Source organism: Podarcis liolepis, assembly GCF_965112155.1.
Source record: "Podarcis liolepis genome assembly, chromosome: 17".
NCBI lineage: Eukaryota > Metazoa > Chordata > Lepidosauria > Squamata > Lacertidae > Podarcis > Podarcis liolepis.
The window spans coordinates 1,184,582-1,199,412 of NC_139571.1; the positions used below are offsets into that span (position 1 = coordinate 1,184,582).

At 49.2% G+C, this 14,831-nt stretch overlaps 2 protein-coding genes across 6 annotated transcripts in view; both read right to left on the minus strand.

Annotated features, from left to right (window-relative positions):
- The window catches only part of LOC310696721 (uncharacterized protein), a 185,180-nt gene that overhangs the window by 82,632 nt on the left and 87,717 nt on the right, over window positions 1-14,831 (minus strand). The window lies entirely within an intron of this gene.
- LOC310696738 (ER membrane protein complex subunit 3-like) lies at window positions 1,109-14,538 on the minus strand. Of its 4 annotated transcripts, none has more exons than XM_083482657.1 (8): window positions 14,377-14,538; window positions 7,393-7,450; window positions 6,342-6,435; window positions 5,058-5,162; window positions 3,294-3,375; window positions 3,069-3,148; window positions 2,508-2,593; window positions 1,109-1,633 (listed from the first exon to the last, which is right to left on the minus strand). In XM_083482657.1, the coding sequence occupies exons 1-8, from the start codon at window positions 14,532-14,534 to the stop codon at window positions 1,523-1,525; spliced, it is 774 nt and encodes a 257-aa protein (XP_083338783.1). In that variant the 5' UTR covers window positions 14,535-14,538; the 3' UTR covers window positions 1,109-1,522. The 4 variants fall into 4 exon arrangements, with proteins under 4 accessions (XP_083338783.1, XP_083338784.1, XP_083338786.1 ...); XM_083482658.1 differs by lacking the exon at window positions 14,377-14,538 and adding an exon at window positions 14,029-14,358 and having other exon boundaries at window positions 7,393-7,446; XM_083482660.1 differs by lacking the exon at window positions 14,377-14,538 and adding an exon at window positions 14,029-14,356.

The window sequence follows — 14,831 nt, forward strand, 5'->3', positions numbered from 1 at the left end:
CCTCCTGAGCGCTTCATTCCTCTCTTTGGATCCCGGACTCTTCCACAAACAGGGCAAGCCAACTGGATGCCCCCCAACACCCCCCATGGCCTTATAGGACTTTGTAATCCCAGCAACATCTGGAGGGCACCGTGTTGGCAACTTCTACGCTGCTTCAGGTTGTGATGCAGTCGTGGTAGTGCTTTGACTCCCTTCCAGCCTCCTCAGGCACTGGCATCTCCAGCCTCAAGCTGCCACTGCATGTCCCATCATAGTTATGCCCACGTGTGGGAACAGAGAGAATTCATGGTGCCACTCATGGACTTCTCTTGCAAATGTTCCTGGCCATTGTAGCAAGCCATAAGAGAGCGGTAGATTTGCACTTCCTTCTGCTGCTTTTGCCATCTGCTCTGCAGAGGGATGGGTAAGGAAAACCAATGTCTGGTAGCGAGATGCCACACCAATGAATTCAAATCTGGTCAGCAGCAGCAGGGAGGTGCACGCTTCCCTGGTAGTCTTCAAGCTGTTCCATGCTCTTTGGTGCTTAGAAGTGGACTGACCTCTGGGGAGGAAGACAGTTGGCAAGCTTCTATGATACATTTACCCCTAAGTAGAGGAGGATTGTGTTCTCCAAACCATCGGTTTCTGCCAGCCAGGACAGAGGCAACCACAACATGACTCTTCCAACTTCTGGACAGCAACCTCCAATGTGGTGGCCAGCTTGCGCTGTGGAGGCCATGATTCTCTCTCGGAAGGAGAAAAGAACTCGACTGGATGGGCAGAGTACACCCCACATTGCAGGATGGGATTCAACTTGGGTTCTTGGAGAGGCTGGAGGTGGAGGCCTTTGACAGTGCTAAGTAGCCTGTTCAACTTGGCAGAAGCATTACTGGAGTTCTCAGTTAATACATTGTGTGCCCCCCTGCTCAAAACTGGTGCCTTATATTTCAAGTTACACTGGCCCTGAGCTTCCACTCAGTCCTCCCTTTCCCTGCAAAGGTTAAGGAGGTGATGCTTTTCTTGAAAACTCTTTCAAGGCGCAGCGTGGAAGAACCTAGGCAGTGTTTATGCACCAGCCACCAGGGGCAGGCCAGACATGGAGACTGCAAATAAGGAGAGTAAAGCAGGGTTTGTTGCAGCTACCTTGCTTTTAATAGCCAAACTTGTTGTACACACACTTGGGACTGGCATCCCATAAAGCTGTCTGCCACACTGGGCTTCTCTCTCTGCAAGCAGAACAAGCAAAGGAGCTTTTTGACATTAACTTGCTGGCTCCAGCTACGCCTGCAAGACTTCAGGCACCCAGAGCCAGTTCCACAGAGGCTATTTGCCCACTGCTCTGACTGACTGATGGGGGGTGGGTCATGCTACAGACTTCAAGCACTCTTCTGCAACCTTCCTGCCTCTAAGATGAAAAGCCGTTCCACACTGATGATGCAGGGAGGGTCAGCCTCTTCCACCTCCCAAGGAGGTGAAAGGGTCTCTTGCACACACACATTTGTCCCATAGGACAGAAGTAGCCTGCAGCAGTCACAGGATGGGATCAGTCAGGCCCAGGCAGCCCTGCCAGCTTGAGGTCCTGTGACATCAACTGCTCTTCCACATCCTGCAGAGCCCAGTGGTGAGAAACCAACTCCAAGGCTTCCCACTCGGCCTGGATGGAGAAAAAAGGTCTGTCAGCCTTGAGCAGCGTATCGCTGCAGAAACTCGCACATACAAGCTCTGCATCAAGCTGCAATCGAAGGGTCGGATCCAGCAGCACCAAGACCATTGTTCCGTCAGCGTAAGGACTTCTGGTTGTGCAACGGAATGTTCTCCCATGTGCCCCTTAAATCTGGTCCATATGGTTCCCCCAGCCCTCTGGGATACTTTTGGGGAGGGGGGGGGGAAGAAGGAAGTCCCATTGCACAAACAGAAATTCTTGTGCTGAACAGGCTGTGTGTGCAAACACCAGTGCCATCAGAGATGTTTGCTAGGTGACAGCCCTGGCAAGCACAAAGCTCTAAGCTTCAAAATGAGCAGCGCTGACTGTTCCCGAGGTGTTTGTATGGCCCTTCCAAAGTGTTCCCATGCTCACTCACAATACAGTTTTACAATGATCCCATAGGAAAGGTCAGCACTGTCTCCTTGTTGGGGGTGGGGGGAGGATAGCTGAGAGGGTTCTCCTAAGACCACCCAAGGAGGCCATGGCAATGATTTAAGGTAGGAGGGGAAACTGGCTCACATCATCTCTGACCAACTGCCGTGCTGTCTGGGGCCTGGTGGGAGTTGCAAGTCCAACCATATGTTGAGCCCCCCTCCTGTCATTTCTTTAAAAAGATATTGTCTAGCGCACATATTGGGCCACAGCACCAGCTCTTGGGATATGCGGGGCTGCCTACGCCCACAAGTCTCACTGTGGCACAGCTGTCGCCCTGCAGATAAGATGCCATCCAGCCAATTAGTCTTGCATCAAATGGACTGCATCTAATCTTATCAGCTACGTGCTCTCACCTAAGTGAAACCATTGAAACAAACTAGGGCAGTACCTTGAAAGCCTTGTTGGGATCAGGTGGGGTGGGGACAGCTGGGCTGAGGAACTGGTCCTGCAGGAGCAGCTGGTTCTGCTCTGCAGCTGTGGAGAGAACATCAGGGAAGCTTGTGAGGGAGGCATGTAAACATTGCAAGTTGACAACAAGGCAAGAGATAACTGTCAGCTACTAACAATCTGGCTGCCTTTGATTAGGTGTAAACTCTCAGCAGAAATGGGGTTTTTTGACACTTGTTCCTCTGCATTGACCTATAGAGCAATAGTGGAGTTTCAAAGAGTAGTCAAATGCAGGAAATGAGTGGCTGTACAGAGCAAGTTCCAACATGTGACCGCTACAACCCTGAGAGGTTGGGCGCTGCCCCCCATGGTTTCAAACTGGTTCCCCAAAGTATCAGACCACTTCATGCAGCTGTCAAAGTAGTCTCTAGTTCATGAAAGCTCGTGCCGCAATAAGCACTCGAAATGTCCACCCTCCACGTTGCAATCTGAAGAGGTACATCCCAAGTAAGACACCAACCCCACCTGAAAGCCCAACACTCCCTGTCCCCAAGCTGCTCACCAGTCTCCTCTCCCAGGATGAGGCTGTACACTCGGCGGAGGCCAAAAACGTTGAGGAAGTACCAGGAGGCCGAACTCACCCTGGGAAGTGAAAACATCTGTCAGTGACTATCTCAGGGAGCCTTCCTGGCCCCCAGTCCCACAGGGTGGGAACCCAGGCCAGAAGCCATCACCACCCCAAACCCATGGAAGGGCTGGCTGGGCCTGGGGGCAGGCAGGTGCTTACCAAGAGGGGTCCAAGGAGGGCAGGCTAATTCCACGCTGCAGCATGGGCTTGAACCGCAGGGTCAGGGGGAAGGGAACCTTGGCTGGGAGGGAGGGAGGTTGGGAGGGAGAGGGGTTAGAGCTGGACCCGCCTACCCCAAGCTCTAGGGCTGCTGCCCCACCACCCTCCTCCTCAGTGATTTACAGCTCCCAGCTGCCTTGCGCATAGTGCCACCCTCCGGATCAGCTCAGATCCCAAGCTAAAGCCCCCTCCCCTTGCAAGCAAAGGAGCAACTTAAGGGGCCTACAATCCCTTCTTACCAAATCTTCTCATGCAGGTCACAGAATCCCAGTAAATTACTGGGCTGGGTGGGTGGCAGGGAGGGAAAGAGGTTGAGAGGGGTGACCACTTTCCTAAGAGTTCAGGGCAGAGGGCAGATTTGGATGGGGGCCTTCCTGATTCATAACCACCTAATTTAGCTAGAGGCAACCTGCCCTCAGCCCAAGCTCTCTGGTCTGGAATAAAAGGACAACTAGGGGTGGTGGTCTGCTTTACAGGCAAGCTGAGCCAAAGGCTCAGAAACACACCGGATGCTGGAAGAGTGCATCTTGGCGGCATAGGCAAACTCCGGCCCTCCAGATGTTTGGGACTACAGTTCCCATCACCCCTGACCACTGGTCCTGTTAGCTAGGGATGGTGGGAATTGTAGTTCCAAACATCTGGAGGGCTGGAGGTTGCCAATGCCTGCCTTAAATGATCTCTTTAAATACTGTTATTTTAAAATATTGCTATACTGCTCTTCCTAGCAAAACAAAAACAAAACAGCAGCAGATTTAGAAACAAAATACCGTGGTACCTCGGTTTACAAACTTAATCCGTTCCGGAAGTCCGTTCTTAAACTGAAACTGTTCTTAAAACAAGGTGCACTTTCCCTAATGAGGCCTCCCTCCGCCGGTGCCCTTCCACCGTTCAGATTCCATTCTTACACCAAGGTAAAGTTCTCAAACCAAGACACTATTTCCGGTTTTGTGGAGTTTGTAAACCAAATCATTGTTAAACCAGACTGTTCTTCAACTGAGGTACCACTGTAATCAAATAGCACATACAGCAATACTAAAATTGTCCACCAGGGGGAGGGGTCCCCTGTTGCCCTGCAGGGGCTATTGGGCTCCCTGTTAGAATTCCTGCTCCAAGATTGCAGTCATGGGATTTTTGTCTATCACATGACGGTGTATGTTTTGACTGCACAGAGTGGGAAGTGACGGAGACAGGATGTTTGTGTTACTGTGTTCCGCAAAGTGGGACTATTGTCCTTTGTTCTTTTTCTCTTTGCTGTCTGCTGCTAGAGAGAGAGGGAGCCATGTTGTAATGCACTGTGTGTGTTTATATGTAAATAAAGTAGATTAGCCAAAGTGCTGAGTTGCAAGCTGTGAAGACTCTGTAGATCCCTAAGTGTGCCAGTGTCTGTTGGCATCAGTCGCTGTGATGTTCGGGCTGAAGAAAGCTTTTGAAGCTCCCAAACGATTGACCAGGAGGGAGGGAACATGCCAGTTGGGCATGTGTCTCTGCTAGGGTCCTACTCGAGTGTAGGACGAGCTCCTGACACTCCCAACTCCCATCAATCCTAGCCAGCATGGCCAACTGTGAGGGATGATGGGAATTGTAGTCCAGCAACCAGCTAGAGGGCCACCGTTTCCCTTCATCCTCTGCTGCACAAGGAATGGGTCTCCACGAGGGCACCGCCCTGCAGCTTCCAGGCCTGTGTTAAATCCCCGCATCACTCACTGGCCACAAAGCCAGAGAAGGCCCAATTGATCCAGCCTCCAACTAGGATCATGGGCAGGACATGGACCAAGTTGCCCTTCATCATCTCCATAACCAGGCTGGGATCTGCAAGAGAGAGAGAGGGAGAGAGGTGTGTGTCAAACAGGGTACTGTGCAGCCTGGGATTCCACAAGGACACATGGAAACCACAGAAGGAAGTGCCAGAAACAAAATTTGGTTTTATGTGAATATCAGCATCTTACAAAAGCAAAAACAAAAGCAAGTTCTAACTCCTTGGGGTTTGTGGGCGTGTGGGGACGTATGATAGCTGCAGAAATCTCAAACACAAGCAGGGGTCTACTTGAACAAAATGTCCAAAATAAGGGAAGGGTGCTTAAATAGCATAATTTATATACAGACCACAGAATCCAACCGCTCGTTTTCCTGCAGATTTTGCACCACGTTGGTCCAGAATAAACTTGAGCACAGAGCGCTCACAGCCCTGCCTTAAAAAACTGGTTTGTTTGTTGGTTTGATATCCCGAGGCAGCCAATGTCTGTTAAATTGAGCTGGTGACTCTGGAGGGCAAATCAGGTTCTGTCCACAGGCACCAGCCCCAGCACACACAGAACCAGGCCCCCTCATGGTTGGCAGCTCATCTCCCCCCCCCCCCCTTATTCCACTGCTGCCGCCAAAGCCTCACCTGCCAATTGTAGGGTCCAAGGTGGTTTATACTGGAGAACAAAGTGCTTGGTCCCCGAGCCATTTAGGGCTTTTTACGCTAGTACTAACACCTTGAATTGGGTCCAGTGCAGGAGCACCTTCAGAACCAGTGCCACATGGTGCCCCCACTTACCAGCCTAGCAGCCGCATTCTGCACTAGCTGCAGCCTCTGGGCCACACCTAGGCTGTGATGGTAGTCCAGATGGGCAGTCAGCTGAGGTGAGGCTATCATGGCCCAGGAGAGGCTGTAGCTGGCAGGTTGCCCAAAGCTGGGCTGAAGGCACATGGTCACAGAAGCCACCCGAATCTCCTGTGGCAAGTTGGAATCCCAGAGTATTCCCACAGTACAAAGCTGCTCCTTCAAAGGGAGTCCCACCACTCCAAGAAGAAGGTGGGACACAGAAGGAACCCATTCACAGGACCTCCACCTTATCCGCTTCAGCTTATTGGGCCCCATCAAGTCTATCACTGCTTCCAGGCAGCAGTCCCATGGTTGGACAACAGCACTGATTGAGCAAGCGGGATGAGACAGCAGAACCCTTCCACTGCCCCTTGTACTCCCATGCCCATTCCCATGGTTACCTGTCAGCAGGTTTCTGGGCTGCACTTTACGCTTCGTTTGGCGGAAGAAGCCACTTTCAGGGTTATTGAAGTGATGCTTACGCATGAGGAAGCCCTGGGGAAAGAGGAAGGGCCTCAGAAATCCAGATGAGCTGAAGGTGTTTTCAGCAAGGAAGATTATCATTGCATTTGAGATGGTTTGAAGGGCTTCATATGCATTATCTTTGACCGCCTTACATCTTCAACCAGGGAAAAGGAACCTGTGGCCTCCAATGCTGGACTAACTCCTCTCATCCCTGACTGCTAGGACCCAAGGGAGCTGGGAGGGCGGCGGCGGCATCTACAGGTTCCCTGATAGTACCTTAGAATGGCCTCATGTCACATACTAAATTCATGGAAGAGGAAAGATTTGAACAAGGGCATGCAGTTTCTTATGTTAATGCTATGCATATGTACTCGGAAGTTAAATAAATAAGTTAAATCTTCAGTGGGGCTTCCTTCCAGGTAAAAGCACACAGGTGCGAAGTGTTGGTCACCTGCCTTTTTGAGGGTGCCGTTCCCAGCTTTGGAGCAGGATGGGTGAAGGCAGGAGACGTTCAAAGGCCTGCCCTTCAATATATTTACATTGCAAAGATGTATTTAAAAAACCCCATTTGTTATAGTTATGGTCTCAAGCAATGATACAGGCATTCTTGAGAATAGCCACACGACAGGGGTGCTCCCAACCCCTCCCCAAAGAAGCGCCCTTTTGCTCTTCCCCTCCTTTTCAAGAATGACAAGACAGAATTACAAAGGAAATTCAGAGAGGGGAATAAAATTTCACTTCTGCTATTCAAACCCTCGTATCAGTTCTTTTTAGGCCAGCAGCCTAAGTAAAACAAAAACCCCTCTGACTTGCATCAATCAAGTGGTTCCAGTATTAATCCAGAACCACTGTGGGGAATAGATCACATTTGGGTCACAAGCCAAAGGAGGTTGTGTGTGGACCATGAAATTTCGTAGCTTTATGTCTGTACACTTGCAAGGAGGCAAGTGGATTTTCAGAAGCAGCTGCACCCACACTCTCCCTTACCTGATGAGTTAGGAAGCGTCCATTTTCTCTCAGGAGGCGACTACGAGCCAGAATCTGCCTGACAGACAAAGAACACTCAACTCAGCTGTAGGTCCAACAGAATTTGCAAACAAAAGTAATGGGATCAGATCATCAAACCAAATGCGGCAGTAAAAGACTGGCCCGCTCACAGCTACTCATGCAATCCACATGACTACAGACAAACAGCTGCTTGGAGCAATATGTTCAGGGGTCCGAACAAAGCCGTTGTGCAATTCTGGAATTCCACACTTAAGTATGATTTGGACACATTTCACAGGACCTGTCATCTATGCATCTGATTTCAATGTTGTGAACCACTTTGAGAAATTGTATTCATTTATTGCATTCCTATCCCACCTGTTCTCCAAGGAGCTCCATGGTTCTGCTCCCCTCATTTAATCCCTACAACAACCCTGTGAGGTAGGTCAGGCTGAGAGGCAGTGCCTGGCCCAAGGCCACCCAGTGAGCTTCATGGCTGAGCGGGGATTTGAGCCCTGGTCCCCCAGGTTCTAGTCCGACATTCGACCCACTGCATCACACCAGCTCTCCTTATGGTTAAGGTTAAATACTGCAAGGAAGAAAACTGTTTTCAATGGATGGTTTTGGTTTTTAAAGCCTTAAATGTGCTGGTCCAGGGCTCCATGCTCCTGGCATCCATCCTCTGAGACCATACTGTTGTTATAAGAATTCTAAGGTCTCAAAAATAAAATAAATGTTCATAAATGTACAAGGCAAACACATACATTAGAAACCACATGTCTGTAATAGTACAGGAGAGCAATCCTGAAGCCATTTTGAGACTCCCAGAGACCTCAAATATTCCTCTGCAGTATGGGAGGAAAATGGGGAAAGCCTTCCCATTGCCTTTTTGCTTACAAATCCTGTCTTAAGGGCATATTTGTGTATGAATAGGGTGAGCCTGTGACCTGGATTCAGGAACTAAAGTATTTACCATCACAAAAGAATGGCCAGGCTGCCCAGGTAATGCAATCATCAGGTATCCTGGCAAACAGGATTTCTGCTGTAGACCACCTCCACTGCTGCAGACAGCCTCCTTGGGGGGGGGGGCTAAAGGGTGGGTAATTTCAAAAGTCTATATAAGGACTTGTGCACCATTGTTTTGGGTTCTCTCCTCCCTCCTGTGTGTGGGGAGTGGGGACCTGTTGCAACAGTACTTTTCTATTGCAATAAAGATCAGACTTACTAGTCGATTTGCTTCTCAATATACTCTGGTTGGCCTCCATTATTTTCTCCTACCAATAGGGAACCTACTTAAGGACTCTATATGGGCTCTTGGATACCGCATAAGGGGAAAAGAGCAGGGTTTTTCCCTTTCTTATAACACTGTATCATCTGTGATCAAGAAATATTAAAAACCTGCTTCTTTCCCTGTAGGAGGTACGCAAGAAGTCTGTATAGAGGTCGCTAGGCTCTCTATCAGTTGGAGAATGAACAGAGAGCAACCTGAGATATGCTGAGCAAGGCAGCAAGTAAGCCTGATCTTTATTGTCAGGAAGACAGACTGTTGCAACAGGGTCCTCACTCACACATGCAGGATGGAGGAGAAACCCTGAACAAAAGGGCAAAACACACTTATATACAATAATAATATTTTTTTAAAATTGTCCAAACTTAGATCAACTACCGTAAGTTTAAATAAAAAAATTCCTTCCAGTAGCACCTTAAAGACCAACTAAGTTCTTGGTATGAGCTTTCGTGTGCATGCACACTTCTTCAGCTCATACCAAGAACTAACTTAGTTGGTCTTTAAGGTGCTACTGGAAGGAATTTTTTTATTTTGACTATGGCAGACCAACACGGCTACCTATCTGTAACTGGTACCGTAAGTTTGTTCTGGTATAAGCAAAAGTCACCAGACCCTTATATATAGTGGGAGGGTGGGGTGGGGTTTTTCTCAGAAGGGTAGTAGAGATGGGTGATTGGCTAATGTGTATGGTAAACCTGTTGACGACTGTTAACGACTGCAATTAGTCCTACAGGAAAAAGCAAGGAATAGTATGCAGATGACCAAAAATAGCTTTAGCATGTGCAATGAAACAAGAATCCAATATCTCTATTCAGACCGGGGCTCCCCATAGTTTTCAGTTTGGTTTCAAGTCTATTTCTGAAATTCTTTTGGAATAAGACAGCTGCTTTGAGATCTCGTATTGAATGTCCTACTGGTTTCTCTGTCTTGTGATTCCTGATGTCAGATTTATGTCCATTTATCCTTTGGCGTAGGGTTTGGCCTGTTTGTCCAATATAGAGAGCTGAAGGGCAGTACTGGCATTTGATGGTATACACAATTGTCAGGGGTTTAGGAGCAGAGGCAAGGGCAAGGGAGGAAACAGAGAGCGAAGGGGAGGAGGCAGAAGAAAAGATGAGTGATGACGACGACCCGAGATCTCCGAGTCTTTCCAGTGAATCAGAGGATTCACAGAAAGGAGCGCCAGTGGCCAGGGCAAGGGGGGAGTCTAGGGGGGCACCCCAGGAAGATAGAGCCAGAGGGGACTCAGAGGAGAGCAGTTGGAAATCGGGACCAGCGTCACCGCCAGAGAGCAGGGAAGAGGAAAGGAGCCAGGGGGCAAGCGCTGGCAGCTCACCACAGGAGGGAGGGCACGAGTCAGGAGTGGCCACACCTCCATCGGGGAGCGAAGAAACGGTTAAGCGGAAAGTGGAAGGTTGGGCGCGCGCGCCAAGTTCAAATGCAGAGGAAGGTGACGCAGTAAGCAGCCCGGAAAGGGAGCCAGGTCCTAAAGCCCGGCGCAAGGAGACAGGAGGGTCCGGGGGGTCAGCGTCAGAAGAATCCCGGAAGGAAGAGACCCCGGGGGGTAGAGGGACCCAGAGGAGGACAGTCAGGCGGAAAAGGTGGAGCCGGGCTAGGATATTAAGTTGGTGCACACGGGGCGGAGACTCAGACGGAGCTTCGCCGATCTAGCTACTAGACGTAGAGTTGCGCGCAGCAGCGTGAGAATGGAAACTGTAACTCAATAAAGACTTTTACTTAATGATCGCTGGCTAGCGTGATCCTCTGTGAGCTAGGATCTTCAAGCAGCTCTGACAACAATGTTAGAAGATGAGCAATTAAATAGGCCTGAGATGGTATGTTTGATGTTGTTGGGGCCAGTAATGGTGTTGTCCGGGTGTATGTGGCAGCAAAGTTGGCATCTGGGTTTACTGCAGTCTCTGGTACCAGTGTCCATGTTAAGTCTGGTTGTTGTATTATTGTGGGTGAGGAGTTGTTTAAGATTGGGTGGCTGTCTGTAGGCAATGAAAGGTCTTCCTCCCAGAGCTTGAGAAAGTGAACTGTCGTTGTCTAGGAGAGGTGGTAAATATCTGATGATGTGCTGAACTGTTTTAACTTGGGAGCTGTATGTGATTACTAGTGGTGTTCTGTTATTTTTTGGGTCTGTCTTGCAGCAAGTTCTCTCTGGGTATCAGTCTGGCTTTGTTGATCTGTTGTTTAACTTCATTGGGTGGATATTTTAGTTCCAAAAAGGTTTGCTGTAGATCTCTTAGGTAAGAATCCCTGTCTGTAGAGTTGGAACAGATGCGGTTGTAATGTGTTGCTGTTGTTGTTCCGTCGTTTAGTTGTGTCCAACTCTTTGTGACCCCATGGACCAGAGCACACCAGGCACTCCTGTCTTCCACTGCCTCCAGCCTCCCTCCTACGGCTGTAATGTAGAGCCTGGCAATATATACTTATATACAGTTTCATTTCAAGTGGAGTCGCTGGTTCCCACGCCTCGGGATATGCGAGGAGGAAGGAAAAACACATATTGGGGAGATTACAGGTAAGCGTTTGTTAGACAAAAGCAGCTTGCTAGAATGTTGACGTTTTGGTGATAGTACAAAAGCATGAGCACATATGTAGATGTCTGAGTGTTTGAGAGTCCCATACTGCCCACCCTGGTGCTAAGGATCACTCTTTTTTATGATTGCAGGGACGGTGACGCTGGGGGTAATGCTTGGTGGGCAAAAGGATTCTGAGGTTATCGATAAAGATCGGGGGGTTCCCAGATCCTGCCGTTAACAATTTACAGCTATTGTTCAAGGGGAAAGGAAGGATTTGAACTGAAAAAGGTATTTAAATATACCTTCCTGAAGAAACCAGAGGCCTTTCTCTTGGGCATAGTCGGCCAATTGGTGCCAAAGAAGGACAGAACTTTTTTATGTATGCAACAACAGCAGCAAGAATACTTACTGCAAAGTATTGGAAGACACAAGATCTACCCATCCTGGAAGAATGGCAGATGAAGGTGATGGACTACATGGAACTGGCAGAAATGACCGGCAGAATCTGAGATCAGGGAGAAGAAGCGGTGGAAGAAGACTGGAAGAAATTTAAAGACTATTTGCAGAAATACTGTAAAATTAATGAATGTTAAAGGGATGTTGGATTGAAAATAAGCGGTATTGGTAAAAAGATTAACAAGAATATGTAAATATGGATTGACAATGATTGGAAATATATAGTTATAAATAGGTTAAGATATTAAGTAAAGATAAAGGATAGAGGGTAAGGATTTGCTGAATTAAATATTTGAACTGGAATACAAAAAAGGGGTGTGTGAGGAGGTAATTGAAATATAAGACATGAAAATATTGATTCTTTTTTTCCTAACCTTTTTGCTTTTTATGTATTTTGTCTTTGTATTTTTGTATCTCTTTTTCTTTTATTATTGTTACTCTGTTTTTTTATTTTATTTTTAATTCTGTAACTTTTTATTGTTTGTAAAATTCTAATAAATATCCTTTAAAAAAAAAGGATTTGTGAATGGGCTATTGACATTTCTGAATGGTGTATCTGCTTTTTATGAATGACCCATTCAATAAAGAGTGTTTTAGTTTATGGATTCATGTGGTTCTTTGTAGACCCAGAAGGTGGCACTGAGGACCTGTCAAAGTCGTCGAGGCGGTTAGACAGAGCATGTTCATTTGACAATCCCTGGTACCAACATTATTATTTTACTTAAGTTACGTTTTATCATTCAAGGATGTAGTAAAAGTAAAGGTACCCCTGACCATTAGGTCCAGTTGCAGACGACTCTGGGGTTGCGGTGCTCGTCTCGCTTTACTAGCCAAGGGAGCTGGCGTTTGTCTGCAGACAGTTTTTCCAGGTCATGTGGCCAGCATGACTAAGCCGCTTCTGGCAAACCAGAGCAGTGCACGGAAACGCAGTTTACCTTCCCGTTGGAGCGGTACCTATTTATCTACTTGCACTTGACGTGCTTTTGAACTGCTAGGTGGGCAGGAGCTAGGACCGAACAACGGAAGCTCACCCCATCGCAGGGATTCGAACTGACGACCTTCCGATCGGCAAGCCCTAGGCTCTGCAGTTTAGACCACAGCGCCACCCGCGTCCCTTAAGGATATAGTAGTAGTAGCATATAGTTACATGGAGTGGAGACATGCACAAATGATATAGTATTAAGTTCCCTTTCCCTGTTCCATTCTACATCATCTGCTTCTCCTTGGGGGTTAGTGGCCAGCAGGTATTTGCAGCAGTCCTGGAACACCTCCACAACAAAGCCTGTCTAGCGGCCTCTTTCCTCTTCATCAGAAAACCTAAGGCCCATGGGCCACAAGTGGCACAAGGGGGTCATTTAACTGGCCCACAAGCCTCCCCGAACCAAGCCACCCACTTGGCGAGTCCCCATGCTGCGCTAAATCGGCGCAGCGCGGTGCAGGGACTTACGTCCACAGTGCCAGAAATCACGTCTACACAAACGCAGATGCTGGAAATTGCGGGTGCACGGACTCACACATGCACGCAATTCGGCCCGCAGAGGGATCTCTGATGGAGTGAACTGGACCAGGCGAGGTAAACTTTGTCAACCCCTGGGTTAAAGCATCCCTGCTCCAGATTGCTTTTGGAAGGAGGCAGGGTTTCAATATTTTAAGCAGCTGTGCTTTTTCATTATTTGGCACCTTGTTCTCACAACCTTCTGGAAGCCTGCAAGCTGGACATGAACACACAGTACTCTGTCCACCTGTGATCGGGGTGGAGGAAGGGGGGTGCGGTGGGGGCGAACCGTCCTGGGTGTCTTCGCTGAAGGAGGGGACATTTGGCAGTTGTGGATGGGCAGTGCGCCCAATGTCTGCTCGCTCCGCCCCAGGCTGCAAGGTGCGCGTGCAACTCCATGCACCTGAGTGGCTATCCCATGCCCAGAAGGGCACCCGCCACACCACGCCCCCCCCCCCGGGAGCGTGCCTGCCCTGGGCAGCATGGGCATATGCTCTGCCGCTGCCTGCGATTCCCAGCAAGTGGTGTTCAGAAGTGTGATGCCTCTGACAATGGAAGGAGAACGTAGCCCTTGTGGCTACGAGACGCGGACAGCCCAGCAGCACAACGGGTCAGGGTGTCTGGGTGTTAACTGAAAGGGGCGGTTGTGGGCAGGATTCCTGCACTGCAGGGGGCTGGACTAGATGACCCTTGATGTCCCTTCCAACTCTGCAATTCTATGATTCTATTATTGGAGGAAGATGGCATATGGAAGGTTGTCATTTATTATGGTGGTTTGTGCTTTTTTATTCCAAGTGTGCATATTTTTCTGGATTGTCAGCAAGGTGCTGTTACACTTGATTGTAGCAGAAACACTATTTTAAACTTACCAATACATAAAGAAAACAAACATGCAGGCTGCAAAGTGTCACAGGACTCTTGGTCATGTGTAGCTTAAGGTTACCAGACGTCCCGATCCCGGGGCAGTCCTCGGATTTACAAATGGTAAAATCCTGGTAAAATCCACCTATTTAGTTGAAAAGTGTCCAGATTCATTGAAAGAAATCTGGAAACCTTAGTGTAGCTCAGACTTCTGTGAAACTTAAAAGCTTGCGCCCAGAAACCCCCATCCCGGGAAACAGGGAGGCGTCCCTTTCGCGTCCTCTTCCCTGACTCCACCTTCAGGGGCCTGGCATGTGGGCGTGGCCTCCCTCAGCCCCGCCCCCCCCGCCGCTCACGTGTCCTGCCGTTGCTCGAGCCAGCCCAGCGCGCGCTCGCCGCGCAGCAGGCCCGCTATGCGCAGGCGCAGAACCCCTATGGCGAGCGCGATCCAAGCCACGGGCAGCAGAACCCAGAAGCGGATGGAGCCGTCCAGGCGCAGCTCCGGAGCCGCCATGGCGTCTGAGAGAAGAGGCTCCTGGGGCCGGAAACGCACAAACAGGGCGCCGGAAGTGGCGCCTTTGACTCAACGCCGACTTCCGGCCGCCTTTCTCTCGCGCCCGCCACGGTTTCCAGCTTTGTGGCGATAATGTGTCTCTATATCAGGAGAAAGGGGGTCGGAGGGTGACCCTAGCGGAAACGACGTCATTTCCTGCACCGTATTTGCGGGCTCGGAACACAGTTTTGTTTACCAAAAGAAACGTCTCTTGAATTACGTAGACGGGCGAGCAGTTTCTAACGAGAGGAATCCTTT

Bases quoted from the DNA above. Each gene is read 5' to 3' on its own strand.
- LOC310696738 (XM_083482657.1), bottom strand. From the start codon at position 14,534: ATGGCGGCTCCGGAGCTGCGCCTGGACGGCTCCATCCGCTTCTGGGTT. The intron at 3,149-3,293 runs GTAAGCACCTGC...TTCACTTCCCAG, and splicing joins CCCTCCTTGGACCCCTCTTG to GGTGAGTTCGGCCTCCTGGT. The intron at 1,634-2,507 runs GTACTGCCCTAG...TTCTCCATCCAG, and splicing joins ATCCCAACAAGGCTTTCAAG to GCCGAGTGGGAAGCCTTGGA.